Source organism: Cynocephalus volans, chromosome 6 (genome assembly GCF_027409185.1).
Source record: "Cynocephalus volans isolate mCynVol1 chromosome 6, mCynVol1.pri, whole genome shotgun sequence".
Classification (NCBI taxonomy): Eukaryota; Metazoa; Chordata; class Mammalia; order Dermoptera; family Cynocephalidae; genus Cynocephalus; species Cynocephalus volans.
Genome location: NC_084465.1, coordinates 69,424,231 through 69,439,481, shown reverse-complemented (window position 1 = coordinate 69,439,481; position 15,251 = coordinate 69,424,231). Strand labels below are relative to the sequence as shown.

Below are 15,251 nucleotides of genomic sequence, written 5' to 3'. Positions count from 1 at the left end.
CATTCATAATGTGAGTCACCATGTAAAACACCACATCTCAAGTCTTTGGCCCTGTACCACATCATGAGGCACGCCACATCTGTACCCAATCATATCTGGCTTCATATGGATTTAATAGGACTATGCCAAAAGTGCATGTAAGCACAAATTTAACCAGAGGTTTCCAGCTATTAAATACAGCTACTAAGTAGTTAAAAGGCAACAACTAAACCCATAAAGGCCCCCCACCCCCATTTTTGAGACAGAAATATAAAGATAGAAATGTTCTGGTGAATTTCAGGTCTGTGGAAAGCACAGTGGGATACACTTGGAATACTTAGAGCAAAGCTGGCACAATTTGGCACCCAAAATGTCACAGCAATACTGATACTGAAGAGACAATGATTACAACAGACTTGACTGCAGATGTGCACTCTAGAATATGAAGGGGGCTGCGGTGGGGGCTGCGGTGGGGGCAGCTCATTTCCTCTAGGCAGGTAACTCAACAGCGACTTCCTCCTCACTGTCCGCTCTGTTAGCACGAATCTCCACAAGGGTCCTGGCAAATCGGGTCCATTCGTCATTGTGGGGAACTGCAAGCTGCAAAGCAAAGCAGTGGAGAAAGGATGAGCAAGATATCCTCTATGTCTGAAAGACTTGAAGCCTGAATGAGTGTTCCTCCCAAAGCAGACATTTCCCTTGGAATATAAGGAAACCCAATATTCTTTTTCTTTGAATCAAGTAGGGTCTGAAGTGATGCTCTTAAACTGACAACTTGAGAGAATAATGTGACTCTCAGAAGCAAAAATCACTCATGGAATTTATAAAATGTATGTAAACTATACAATTACAGAAGCCACATTACAGCACTTTCAGTAATGAAAAGTCTTCATAAGAAGACTAGACTTAACAGTGAACACAGCAAATAAAAACTACGTTATTGACCAAGATTTTGAAATAACTGTTGTATTTTCTTTCTAGTCAATGCTATTGATCCCTTTTCTAAACTGTTAGTAACGTGTCAATATACATGGCAAAAGAATAGATTACATATGCAAAGAAATCTTCCTACTATGAAATCACGCCTGGGCTCTCCAGCAAGATGTGATGATAACTACAAATAATAGTAATAGTAGCTAACATTTACCAAGAGTTCTGTTCTAAGTACCTTGCATGTGTTAACCTGTTTCTCACAAGGATCCTATGTAGGATAATATTATCCTGCTTATGTAGGGTAAAACATTTTCATTTACAGAACAAAAACTTGTGGCCCAAAAAGATGATATAATCTTACCAATGATGCATAGCTACAAAATATCAGTGCCAGTGTAATCTTTTTCCACTATCTGCATCCTTAACCCATACACTATACTGATTCCCCAAAAAAGGGGATTTATAAAATCTCCCAAATATCTTCTTCTGTGTATGATTCAGTGAGGAGAGATTAACCTCCTGAATGTGAATTGCATGTACAAATTTTTGTTAGCTGTTTTAAAGGATAAAGATTTCTCTACATAGCATTCAAAAATGAATTGCTTAAAGATATCATGCAAGTATTTGGAATAGAAAAGAAAATTATTTGAAGATGAGAAACAGGATTGGGTAGAAGTCTGAATGGTTTTCATGTGGAATAAAACTGATTTAGACTTTAGAGCCATTCTTCTGGACTTTTGCCCTATAAGATGGTATATATATCCACCTATAGGTACTAGTGCTTATACATGCTATCCATGTATTCCATAAATATTAAGAACAGATATTTATCCCAATCTATATACATTTTTTAAAATAGAAAAAAGAGCAAGCAAACATAGATCCAAATGATAAGAACGTAAAATTTTTATTACAAGGGATGATATTCTCAGATACTCTCTGTCTCAAGAAAGCTTAGTGGAGAGCGGCAACATCATTCTACAAAGTATATTTTTAGTGTTCTACTACTAAGGTTAAATGTTTCAAGAATAGAATTCAGGAAATGATACACAGATGGGGGAAATAAGTTCTTCTACTTATTTTGAGAAATGCAGTACCAATAAGAATTCTCATTTAGTCATATGAATGAGTTTTTGAATGGTTAAGTATTTCTCTAGTTACGAAAATGAACCCAAATTTCTCTTTAGACAATGAGACAAGTTCACAATAGTATTAAACCTTGCTGTTACCCTTTGCTCAGACCATTTTCCATACTTTGAGCTCTTTTCTTATGTTCCACTATTCTTCATTTTTCTCTTCAATTTTAGAAAATACTGCACTGGGGAAATGAGGCCCCCAAAATAAATGATACAAAAGAACTAACAAAAAGCATAAGCAGCAAAGGGTTGGTATCATATTTACAGGAAAGAATAAGTCTACTATTTATTTTCCTTCCTCCACCCCCTGACCGAGCCCTTCCAAAAAGAACCACAAAACAAAAGCCCCAAAGAGACAAAAGCCCAATCATGGTAACATACACCTTGTTCTTATAAAAGGTGAGAATCAATCTAAAGTGCCCCATAACTTCATTTAACTTTAAAAATTGGAAAAAAGCAGGTCTTAACTAATAATACATAATATATTGCTCATAAAAAGCTAAGTTTGGCTCCCAAACATAAAGCCATGTTATTGGTTAAAATGGTACAAATTTAAGTTAATATATAATGTCCTAAGTAATGTTTTATTGATAGCAATGTATAGAAACTATATACTAAAAACAAGAAAATACATAAATGTGTTTAAATAGTTTCATGTAGTAGTAATGGCAAGACTGTTAAGGCAACCCTAATAAAGATTATGGAACATTAAGGTTTGAATATGTGACCACACACAATTTGGGATAGAAATGAATATCATTTATGCCATATAAAATTGTACATCTAACTTCTCAAAAATGAATTTTATCAAATTTAAATGCTTCTGCTAAACAAACAAAAAAATAATCTGGTAATCAAACTATATTTGACCTTTTTAATAGGGGTGGGAGTAATGGTGCTATAATACCAATACATACCCTTAAAAATACAGATTCGTCCTCACAAAAGTTTTCACAGTATTCTAGCATGTCTTGTTCTCTTTTTGATCCACTAAAGTTTTATTTCAGTTGGCAAAATATTAGAAGGTTTTTTTTGTTTGTTTGTTTTTTCAATTGTTCCATGGGGTACAATCACAATTTGTGATAATGGGCATGCTGCCAGTATGGATCTGGCCTTCACATCTTGGGCACGAGGGGTGACAATCAGCTTTGTATCTCATGAATATTCATAACCAATAAAAAAATTTGTTCTACCAAATATTTTCCTCTACAAGATCATAAATATCACAGAAATATTAGTTTGCTTTGTTTACAAAAATACCCTAGAGTAGAACATGATGAAAACACAATTGCTTTTTGAAACTTGGAATAAATTCCCCCCCTCATCCTATTATACTTTTTCATCTAGTTGACTATAAAAATAACCCAAGACAATTGTAACGCTAGATTTAGAAGGTGAACTGCACAATGCCTCATTTTTCTAGTTAAATATCACCATCAGGAAGCATTTTAAGTATAATCTTAGCTTGAATGTGTGAATGTATATTCACAGGCCGTTTCCACACCCAAAGTAATACTATTTGGCATGTGAATTACTTATTACCTAAATTACTTATAGGTAAGACTAAACAGGTGTCCTAAAAAATAAGGCCATTTTTTTTTCACTTTACATCTATGGCTGTAAACAGCATATGCTTGGACATAACTGTCCTTCTCACCCATGGCAGTTCCTGACTTCTCACCTGGTACTCTCTGATTAGAAATGGCTAGAAAGGAGACTCAAGAGAATAAATGCTTTTAAGATTTTCTCTGGGAGACTTTTAATCCAATAATACCTTAATCATCATATAGGAAAAAATCTTTGCACATTTCTTATTAAGGAATAAGACTGTTCTCATATCCTAACTAGCACATAAATGTATTCAATAATCATTCAATCAGCATTGACTGAGGACCAATTATATGCCAAGCACTGTTTGAATTAAAGATACAGTGGTGAATCATTCTGAAATATGATGACTGTAAAATAGACATGAAAATTAATTATAATGTTTTCATAGGTCAAAATGTGTGAACACTGGCATAGATTTTTTTTTTTAAACTTCAGAAAATGAATAGCCTAAAATTTACCTTCTTACAGAGACAACTGCATTCGCTGATATCTGTTTTGTGTCAAGCAAGTAGCAGGGAAACAAATAGCAGGTTAATAACATTGCTTAAGCATCTCTTCAAGTTTCTATCAAGGCATTAAAGGGTAAATCTAGAGCATCACTATGAATTTTTTCCTTCAGAGCATAATAGGTTAGAATAATTTCTAAGCAATTTATACTGTGATAGGAAAATTTTTTCACAAGTTTTTAATGGTGATGAGTAATTTCAATCAATTAAAAATCTATGAGAAGCAATATGAAGAAAATAGCCCATGGCTAAATCAAGGAAACACTGTGAAGAAGGACTCATAAAAATTGCCCAGTATTGTTCTGAATGCAGGTAGATCTGGGAACAATTTCTGCTTTCAGATTCATCTGCTGAGGTCTACGTTACAGCTTAGGGAGGATTCAGATACTCCCATTGCTTCACAGACAGAGTTTACCAATAGTCAGTCCACTCCTTGTTAGATGACCACTTTCTAATTTTTTGCTAAATGTATAAAGCATTTTAATGCCAAAGGCATTCAGGGCTCTGATTCCTAACATAATAAAATCTTAGCTCTAAGAGTGATCACCTTTTATGGACATGGTATGACCTTATTTTTACAGTTCAGGGAACTAAAGCCAGAAGTAGTTACTGAGGCAGCAATTTGGCCATAGGGAGGAGGTAAAATGAACCTTACATTTGGACCGGAGACTTAAGTCCTGCTCTCATCGCGGTTGTAGGCAATGGTCAGGCACTTAACCTCTCATTGCCTCTGTTGGAAAGTGGGGAGGATGATGTCTGACCTATTTATCAACAGAGATGTGCAGAGGATGAGAAAGGTAATCTAAGTGAAGAAATTACTTCACATTCTTCGTGGAATAGTAACACACTTTTTTCTTTGAATTGGCTCTCAAATTGAACAGGCTCCTAAAAATGATATGTATGTGGTGTGCACATCAATTCTACAGTATTTTTCTGGTTTTTAAAAAAAGTTTCTTTAAGATTTAATTCTGAATGTTACGTGAATATGTTAAGGATCAGGGTGTAGAACTTTCTTTAACAGGTAGGAAAGAGAAGTACAAGGAGTTAAATGGTTTGCTGAAGAGCACATCACTTTCACACGTGGTGTGGGGCCATCAAGTGCCTCACCCCTTTCAGAAATGCCATCATTCCATGGCAGAATGACAGGCAGGTAATGAGTTTTGAATCACCTGTTAAAAGATTCTGAAGATTATTTTTAATCTTCTAAGATTCTTGGAAGACGAAAGGTCAAAAATAAAAAGCAAAAGTTGTGGAAATACTCATGAAAATTGATCGTTTCAGCCCCCACTCACTTCCGGGGCTGTGTCTTGGATCTGTCCCCTCCTCTCTGCCTGAGTGGACTGGTGGCTGCCTCTGGACCCTGCCCCATCCCACCTCCAAATAACTCATCTGTCAACCACAGGGAGTCTTATCTGTGCGTCCCGTGTACCTTAAAGGGAGGCACAGATTGTGGAGTAATTACATTTAGAGAATGGAGCCAGGGTTGCCTTTTTTCCACCTCATATAGAAGCCAGATCATGGTTTCCTTCCCAGTTTTGCCATTTATGTGCTGTGTGTCGTAAGGAAATGTATTATTTTAACGTCTCTGATCTTTACTTCCTCATTTGTGTAAAAGAAATTCTAGGATTGCTGTAAATATTAAATAAGAAAAAAATATATACAATCAGCCTAGTACAGTGCTTGACACATTATAAACCCTGAATAAGTGATGTTTTCCTGTTCCCTTCTCTTTCCACTTTTTTCTTATTTTCTTGCTTCCTTCCCTCTTCTCTTTCTTCCATTTTCTTCTTTTCACCTATGAAGAGCTGAAATTTTTTATATGTTCACCTTCTATTTTATCACCTTTTATTTTTTAAAAACTCACATTAAAAAATAATTTCTTAAATAGTCATACTTTTAAGAATAGTTAACTTTCATGAGCTGGGTGCAAATAAAGATTTCTTTCAGATCACAAAAAAAAAATTCTGTCAGAGTTACTTTTCATTGCTCATTTAAAAAAATCAAATTTAAATATAATTATTCCATGTAAGTATACACACACACACACACACACACACACATACATATACAGGTACATATTTTTTTTTTTTTTTTCACGTGTGATCAATACATCCCAATCTGCCTATTTTCTTGTTATGGCACTTTCTACAGTAGGATTCTATGTTTTAACCTCAAGCTGTAAGGTTTTTAACTGCTGAACATACTGTTATAAAAATCAAATGACTTTTTATAGCCAGGGTTAAACACACAAATGTCATTCATATGTCCCTTTTTATAAGCACATGGCTAACCATTTTGAACAATCCTCAGTCAACCCTCCCTCATTTTTGAGTAATTTTTAAAGGTTTATAGTTCCCAGCAGCTGATTTCAAATAGCTGCATTATCTACAGTAACTCCTACCAGCCCAATGTTATATTTTTTGTGGTAAAAGTATCTGTCTCAGTCATTGCTTAGTTTAAAAGTAGGTTAATTTTTTTTTTTAATCTTGGATAATTGACACAGAAAAGCACTCAGTAAATTCACTTGGTTTCTCAGATGCATTAAGCAAGGCAAACAAATCAAGTGAGTAGGACTCTAGGTTTCAGGATAAATATTCCATGGATGTGTGGTTCATCAGCATCTTTGTAATCTTTCAATTAAATGGAGTCATTAAAAAAAAAAAAGCCTGAGACTACTATGTTAACCATTGATTCTGAACAGATACATAATAATTCATTTCCTGTATTAACCTAAAAATTAAAGTTTTCTGTTAAAAAGATATCTTTTAAATTACCTTTCACTTTAATGCACATTATTTTTTAATGCATTTACTGAAACTGTGGAAGCATATGTGGGTTTCCACGGAATGACTGCTAAAACTCTAAGCTCTAAAAGCTTTTAAAAAGTACGGTTATTAACGGCACCCAAATTCAGGACGGTGTTGACTTACTGGTATACAAATACGCACTTGTGTTCAGAGGAAGTCTGTATTTTTTAGGACAATTCCCTTTGCCACACACACACGGAAGTGAAGTGGGAGGCTTAAGCAATGAAACGGCCGCTGGAACGACCACGGGTACCCGCTTCACATAAATGCAGCTCCACTGTGTTTAACTCTCAGGAGTGTCTAGCATCACTGTTAACAATGGATGAAACCACGGACCAGAATTGTAAGCCAGAATGCTGTATACAGAGGGTGTAAATATACGACAGTGTGCTACCACAAAAAGATATAGTGTAGTAACTTAGTATTTAGAGCAGTTTCACAGAAGTGGGGAAAGTAGGAATTAAATAGTCTCTGTTCTGTAGAGTCTGCTATTTCCAGTGTATAGGTTCAAGTTTCTGTGAAATGTAACAGCATTCTAGCCTACTGTAGTCTGATGGTATCTGACTATTTTTGAACTTCTCTTCATCCGAAAATCCTATTTAAAGAAACCCCCATCCACCTATGAAGCTTGAGACCTCTCTGCCAAAGGTCTCTTCCCTGTATCTGTACATGAGTGACTTATTTTTCTTGCATGTTTCTTAGAACTACACTTTAAAAAAATCCATTACCACCTAATTAAGAAAGGAAATAAAAGTAAGACATAAGAGTCAAAGTAAAGAGTAACAAATACGGGCCAATATCAATTTTAATAAGCCAGAAATACAGAAGAAAATAAATAATTCATTTGAAACATTATCTTAAGAAATTAACATTTAAAAATATTCTTCACGTTAAAACGTAGCATTATAGAAAGTATGACAAAATTCTGAAGTTTTTAACCTATGTGTGAGGGGGAAAAAGGAGTCAAAGAAGAAAAGAGTTAATTCACTAAGGCCTAAAGATGGCCTTGTTTACATTTGTATTAAAATCTTATCCTCCTTTCTTCAGAAATCTTTCAAGCATTATTTTTTTTCTATTATTTGGAACAATCCATTTCTCTGTCCACAAGATGGAGAAAATGCTAAAAACATTGGCTGATGGGCAATAACGGAAAATAAACTTTCTAAACTTCAATTACTTCTTTTTCCATAACACAAAAGATCAAGAAAATGGCAGGAAAAAGAAAAAGCACATGCTACTTAAGCTGATCTGTCAATTAGCTTACTAAACATATATCCTTTCTTTCCCTGATATTATTAACTATACGTTTTCAAATAAATTCCTAGCAACCACTGCATCTAAGCAGTTTTGACAAAAAGAGGACTTATTGCTAAACACCTTAAAAACATTTACCAAGGTAATAAAAGAAATGTCATTCCCTCCTACTGAATGTTTGGGCATAAAAGAGGTATTTTTATAATGCAGTTCATGATTTACCATATCTATAGTGTCCAAAAAAAGCACAATGAAAAGGAAGCATTTTTCCAGTGGTTTGACAACTGTTTGAATCAACTGTTATGCTTTCATTATACAAGTGCCCAATTACTCACTTTTAAAAACACAGGAGGAGAGGGAGACTGGGATAGAGACTGGGGAGGAAGGATAAGCATTCTTTTTAAAGTATATTTTCTAAATATCCTTTTTTGTGCAAATATAGTTAAATGAATTTTTCCTGCTCATCATTCTGTAGCTAACTCGGAGGCTGCATCCTGAAAGCTTTGCACAATTAAGCTTTCTCTTAATTTCCCCAAAATGTTCACATGTGAATCATTCATTCACACATCAAATATTTATTGAGTGCCTATTATGTGCCAGGCACTGTGCTAGACTGTGTTATCCCATTTTAACAGACGATTGTCAAGTATCCACTTGATGTATGTTTCTGTGGATGTGGTACTCCAACAGCTAGAAAAATCTACTGAAGAATGTGATAACCAAAGGAGGGTTGCCAACTTGAATTTTTTTTACCCAAAGTTAAAAGAGTAGCTAGTCTTTATAACACTAGAAGGTATTCGCTTTCTATCTAAGGGACCTTAATGCTGAGACCAATCAAAAGATTTAATCTAAATACTGTGAAAATTTTAGTGGGCCATTAGGAGAAAGATCTTAGGAATGTGCCACTGGTCAGTATAATCTAGTAGCTTCAAAGTAAGAGTGCAGAATTTCTTCTGCAATGTTAGTGGCTTGGGTACTCCTTAAATGACCCAATTTTTAAAAATTTTTAAAAATGTTTTAAAATTTAAAAGATATTCTGATAGCTGGCATTCTGAAAAATTCATGTAAAGGTTTCTTGAAAGTGTAATATAATGATTCATTCACTTTCTCACTTTGCAAGTTCAACTTACATGACATATAAATATTTACACAGAAAACATGCATAAGTAGATATTTGATTTTGTATTATATTTTAGATATACCAACAGTAGTACATATATGCATGTAAGAAACAAATAACTCTCCCTTTCTATATAGGCCAGGGTTAATCTAGATTCACAGATGATTGGAGCCACTTTACACTTGGCTTTCTAAGCTGTGATTTGAGGCTACTGTTCTAAGCAGCAATTTTTCAAGATAAAATATAACAGATTTGAAATTCTAAAACTAAACACAATTTTGTCAGCCATAAAAAAAATTAACACTATAATTAACAACTGCTTCAGAATCCAAACTGCTATTGAAGATGACAGTTTGAAACCACAGAAGAATCATAAAGATGATTAATTATACAAACTAGTTCTTGTTTCAGAAGGTTTATATTCACAGACCATCTATTGCCAAAATGAGAATATATGAATATCACTGAATACTGCAAATTACTGTACACACATTAATTTGGTTTTTATAAAATTAGATATGAGGGCTTTCTTGTCATTTAATCAACTATTCCATAATACGTAAAAGTCGTAAGTATTTTCTTATCAATTCAGCAAAAAATTCGATTGAGAAGGTATTAATCCTATTAGTCCATTTTCATAAACTAATGCTGCCTGAATAAGCACACTACTCATATAATAATTAGTTTAATCATGGTCTTTTACATATATAATTATCAAAGTGAAAGCCATTGCTACTAAATTCACTATAAATAGATGAATAATTATAACATTAATTGGAATTCATAGTGCTTTTCTTTTTTAAATTAAATACTTTTCCCAGAAATCAAGTTAATACTAAAATTACAATCATAACGTTTTACCCAAACTGTTCTATGTCAAATACATCTAATTTATTATGACAAAGAAATAAATTAATGTATTATTTCAAAGTAGCTTATTTTATATAATTATGTTCACGAGTACCCCGAATCTGCTCATACAAATATGTTTTTGTGCTCCTGGTTTAACAGCACAGCATTGTGGCTATTGCACTTAAAATGGGGGTGAAAACTGAAAGGCCCTGTTGAAAATCCTGAAGTTTTATTGCTATTTCATTGAATAACTGGAGGTTATCAACAGAACTAGGTATTTAGATTTTCAGCTCTTATCTGGATGCTTGGTATCATGGAAGAATTTATGCCTAAGTCTTTTCTTTTCCATGGATAGAAAACCAAAGGAAATATTTAGCATTAGCTAAAGAAAAATAATAGCATTTATCTACTTAAGAATAAAGCCAGTACTTGTAAAGACCTTCAAGAATCTAGCAAGTTACAGCCACACTTATTTAATGAGAAACAAGAGTGTTCTGGATAATCATAACTGGCCATTTCTAAGCTGAGACCAACTCTGCTCTTTTGGAAGCTGCCAAAGCTGAGCCATGCACTCAAGTTTGTTTTCAGCAGGGGTAACAGCCTTTACACAGCACAAGAACTTAACTGGCTGGTTTCAGATGCTGTTCTTTTTCATTAAGGAACTCTTGCTGAATTAACGCCCAAAATCTCAGTTTAACTTCATATTTTGTGTTCTGTACATTCCCTTCATCAAGGAGGAGAGTTATTTATATTCAGGACACAGGCTTCTAATGGAGAATCAATCGATATAGGCCCTGTCCTACTGAAAAACATGAAGTAGTTACACAAAGCAAACAATTATTGCCTAAGTGTAATCCACTTAAAAATCATAAATGTATTGTATTTATTTTGTGTCTCTCAAAGCCTTTTTAACTCTCAGCACTTCCAGTTTATCAGATGCCACTACATCAAACTGGTATTTAAAGTACAAGAGAAACGGCTCACTGAATCTTTCCTTTTTTTCTTATTCTTGCTGGCTATGAAAACCATTTGAGACGCTTTTTAACAGACCTTATATACAACACCTTGGCCATCATTCTAGAGTTTATTACATCGGTTGTTTTTACTGTTGGAGTTCCAAATAAACTTTTGACTCTCACTTTTTATTTCAGCTTTAAAATATATTCAAATGAACATTTAAAATCATGCTCTACTACTTTAGCAGTTACGTTTGATCTCTCATATTTTTCCTTTTCAAGAATTTTTCAAGACCCTTTTAATATGTTAATGTCAAATGTATTACATATTAATTGAAATTTGTAATAAAATTTCTACTATTCTTTTTGCCCCCAAATAGTCACGTCAAACAAGCTATTTGAAATGCTGCCAAAGTGAAGAGTTAAAATTTAAAGATTTCTGCACATTTTCTTAGGTAATTAATGAATGGGATATCAAACAAATAAAGCTAGGGAGATAAGATTTATCCATCTCCCAAATCACAGTTTTTAAGTTGCCATTATATTTTTCAAATCCTACTTTAAGCTGAAAATGATTTTGGAATTTTATCATTTGACTACTGTAAAAATATAATCAGGGATTTGAAACTTCTGTGTGTTTATCACAACTGAAAACAAAATCCTCCCTGGAAGAGGTTAATGGAAAAAGAAATAATAGGAGGTGGAAGATAAACTGCTTCTTTCAAAACTGGAGCTGCAAACAGCATTCTAACTAATTCAGATAAGCAGCAAACATAGTTGTTAGGGGATATTTATGACAGCCGCATCTGTGTGACAGCACTGAAGCATTAACAATGGCAACGGGCTTTCTATAAAACACATCTGCAAGAAAGACAGGTAGATAGGCTGACTATCAATCATCAGGACACGTGAATAATTCTATACTCACTGGCCCATGCGCTGTTACAATCAGCTCCATATATATAGAAATGCTTGCTATTCAGTAAAGGAGCCACGGCAGTGAGTAATTTTTATTTTTAATTCTCTAAAATGTGCGTTCACACATCATTTGAAAAAAAAAAATCCTACAATGATTAACAGCTCTCTTTGAGGTTGTATTTATAGTTAATTTGTGACTTTTTATCTTATCTATGTTTTGATTAATTGAATGGGATTCTATAAGCTGAAACAGATTGCACCCCATAGTTTGGAGATTTCTCAAAACTTGTTCAAGAGCCAGTCACATTTTTTATTTTCGATCTCAGAAAATTTAACTGGTGCATGCAACCACTATCTATTCAAGTAACTTTTTAATGCACAAATAGAGGAAAAATTATAACCTACTAATAAAAATGGATCTTTTCCATGTTTTGTTCGATTTGCATAAGTTCCATTTATGCTAATGAGAGTTAAGCACCTGCTCTGCAAAGAAAACGGACCCCTATCTGTGAAAATAAATGTGTACAGTATATTTTTCAGATACAATGCTGAGATCAAACAACCAAAAATGTGTGTTATGTAAACACAGCATCATGAGGCCTACCTGAAAACATTGCTGTTTTATATTTTACCTCCTGAGTCATAGGCTCTAGTATATTACTCATGCCTTTGCCATTGAAATGTAACAAAAAGAAAAAAGAGGGATGGACAAACTCAATCTGGTGATTTCAGTGATCTCATACACAATCCTCTGTTTATCCCTTCAGAAATTCATAATAAATTGCATCAGTAAATCTGGATTCAAGCCACTGCTCTCTGCCATCATCTTAAAAGTCATTGAGGATAATTGTACATAATAGAGGAGGACATGACCATGGGGGCACTGTGCTGGGACTCCCTGTAGCAGCTGCAGCCTCAGCTGGGACAGGAGATGAGGTAGATGATTGTTAGTGACTGGTGACACCAGAGTCATTTTCTGCAGTGCTCTTCTCATTGAGTGCCAGAGCTCATGGAAGGCAAGTCTACCTGAACTTGAATGGGTATATCTTCACTGGTAGGCACAGAAGTCTCTCTTATCAGCGAGTTCTCGAAAACGGATTGGATAGAGAAAGATTGTCCCACTCCACTCCAGCGATAGTAGGCATCTTAGAGATCTTTCTCCAAATTAAATTATATTTTCAGTTAAAATTATGTGATCAAAATAGGGTTTGTGGGCCAGCCCTGTGGCTCACTCGGGTGAGTGCGGTGCTGTTAGCGCCAAGGCCACAGGTTCGGATCCTACATAGGGATGGCCGGTGTGCAGCGTGGTGCGGACGACACCAAGCCGAGGGTTGCGATCCCCTTACTGGTCAAAAAACCAAACCAAACCAAACCAAACAAACAAACAAAAAACAGGGTTTGTGGGGAGATGACTTGACTCTCCAGTGCTGCTTCTGCTCTCTCTCTATGCTCCTAGTGATGTCTATAATGTAGAATCACAGCTCTTCTCATTCAACATTTTAAAATAATTTTAAGAAATAGGTAATATAAGATCATTTGACATGTACTATGTTTAACTACACTCCTAGAGATTTCTTTCTTCCTAATGATCTAGGTCAAGGTCCCAATTTCTCATTTCTGATTTGCCTCATGAGTGGTATTACAAGCAATACTCCGGTGGACAGGATGGGCTACGTAAACTGCATGGCCCAGTGCAAAATGAAAATGTGGGGCTCCTGGTTGAAAAATGTTTAACAATTGCAACACAATGACAGCAGAACATTAAACCAAGCTCAGGGCTCCCTTAAGCAAAGGGCCCTATGCAACTGCACGGGTCCCACCTCGACAAGGCCGACCTCATTTGTGGAACAGGACTTTGGCAAAAGACAGCCTGCTGCCCCCTCCTTTCTCCCCAGCCCAACAGAGGTCTCAGTCAAGTCAACACTGGAGAATGAATGTAAGATGTCCCCATGGACAGAATCTATTCAATGTACTGAGGTCCCAAGAAGAACTGATCAACAATGTGCACTTTAAAAATTACCATTCGCTTTCTTACATAGGTTGTACCACAAGGCTTATCTAAAAGTGTTTTGTCTTCTTTCTAGAGGATTCCACAAAGCAAGGTTTTCCATCCAAAGGTTGACATAACCCAGGTGAAGAGTTTAGTTTTAATGGGGATGGGAGGACAAATTTTGAATATTGATAATGGTAGAACAGCCTACTGGCAATTTAGTCCTTAACGCCATATTTTTAAAATGTCTTCCTTTATGTCTTTTGCTTTTTAAATCGCTTCCTGCTCAAATACCTTCCCTTGCATCAGCCACGCACCAGGCATAGATTCGACCTCTGATTCTCAGTGGGCCACCTTGCCGTGAAGGGACTCCATCTGGTTTTTGCAGTGTAGGTGATTTGGAAGGCTGAGGAGGTGCTCTTTAGAGGGTGCCCTTCTCTTCTAAGCACGGTTATGCTCTGTCAGTTCTGAGCTGGTGAACGATACAATAGTAATTACAGTAATGGCAGTATTTGCCCATGAAGGGATCAACCATCTTTCAGAAGTGGGGTTCGGCCGAGGCTGAGCTGCAGAAAAGTCATCTTTCCTTTTAGTACATGGTGTTTCTACAGACTTGGTCTTCAGAGACTTAGAATAAAGCACAGAGGTGAGCAAATAGAAAAAGAAAAGCTCCTTCCATCTCCCCTTTCCCCCAGGAAATAAATATAAGATACCTTTCAAAGATACTTAGAAAAAAACTATAATTAAGACAAAATTAGTTTGTTAAGTCTGAGTTTTTCTGAGCTATGGATTGCTTTGTATATTATCAAACAACACAGAAAGAATTGTTCAAGTATACGAGCCTATCTTGATTTTTGGTCATTTAGAGAGGGCTGGAAGATTGTAATATTACCTACTCTCAATAAAATAGTACATCCTTTCTCTTTTCTTGGTAGTGAATTTGTAGGGATAAACAACCCTACAAATTGTTTGGCCTATTATATGTCACAGAGATTTTTCTATAGCCTGTCTAGACTCCAGACAATAGGCAAGACTGGCCTATAGCTGCAGACATTTCTATGGTCTGTAATATCACTTAGAAAAGTAAGGGCAATAACACAAAAATGAAAACCAGCCTGACCTGCCAGTACGATAGTAGAAATATGAGAATAACAACACTTTACGATTCAGAAATGATGATAGCATCCCA

General features: G+C 35.3%; 1 protein-coding gene across 8 annotated transcripts in view; it reads right to left on the bottom strand.

The window, feature by feature from the left end:
• Window positions 1-468: 468 nt before the first annotated feature.
• Window positions 469-15,251, bottom strand: part of DYNC1I1 (dynein cytoplasmic 1 intermediate chain 1) — a 278,647-nt gene continuing 263,864 nt past the window's right edge. For all 8 annotated transcript variants that reach the window (XM_063099026.1, XM_063099022.1, XM_063099024.1 and 5 more), the window contains one exon: window positions 469-579. In XM_063099026.1, the coding sequence (XP_062955096.1) occupies window positions 469-579 (111 nt within the window). The remainder of the gene's footprint in view (window positions 580-15,251) is intronic.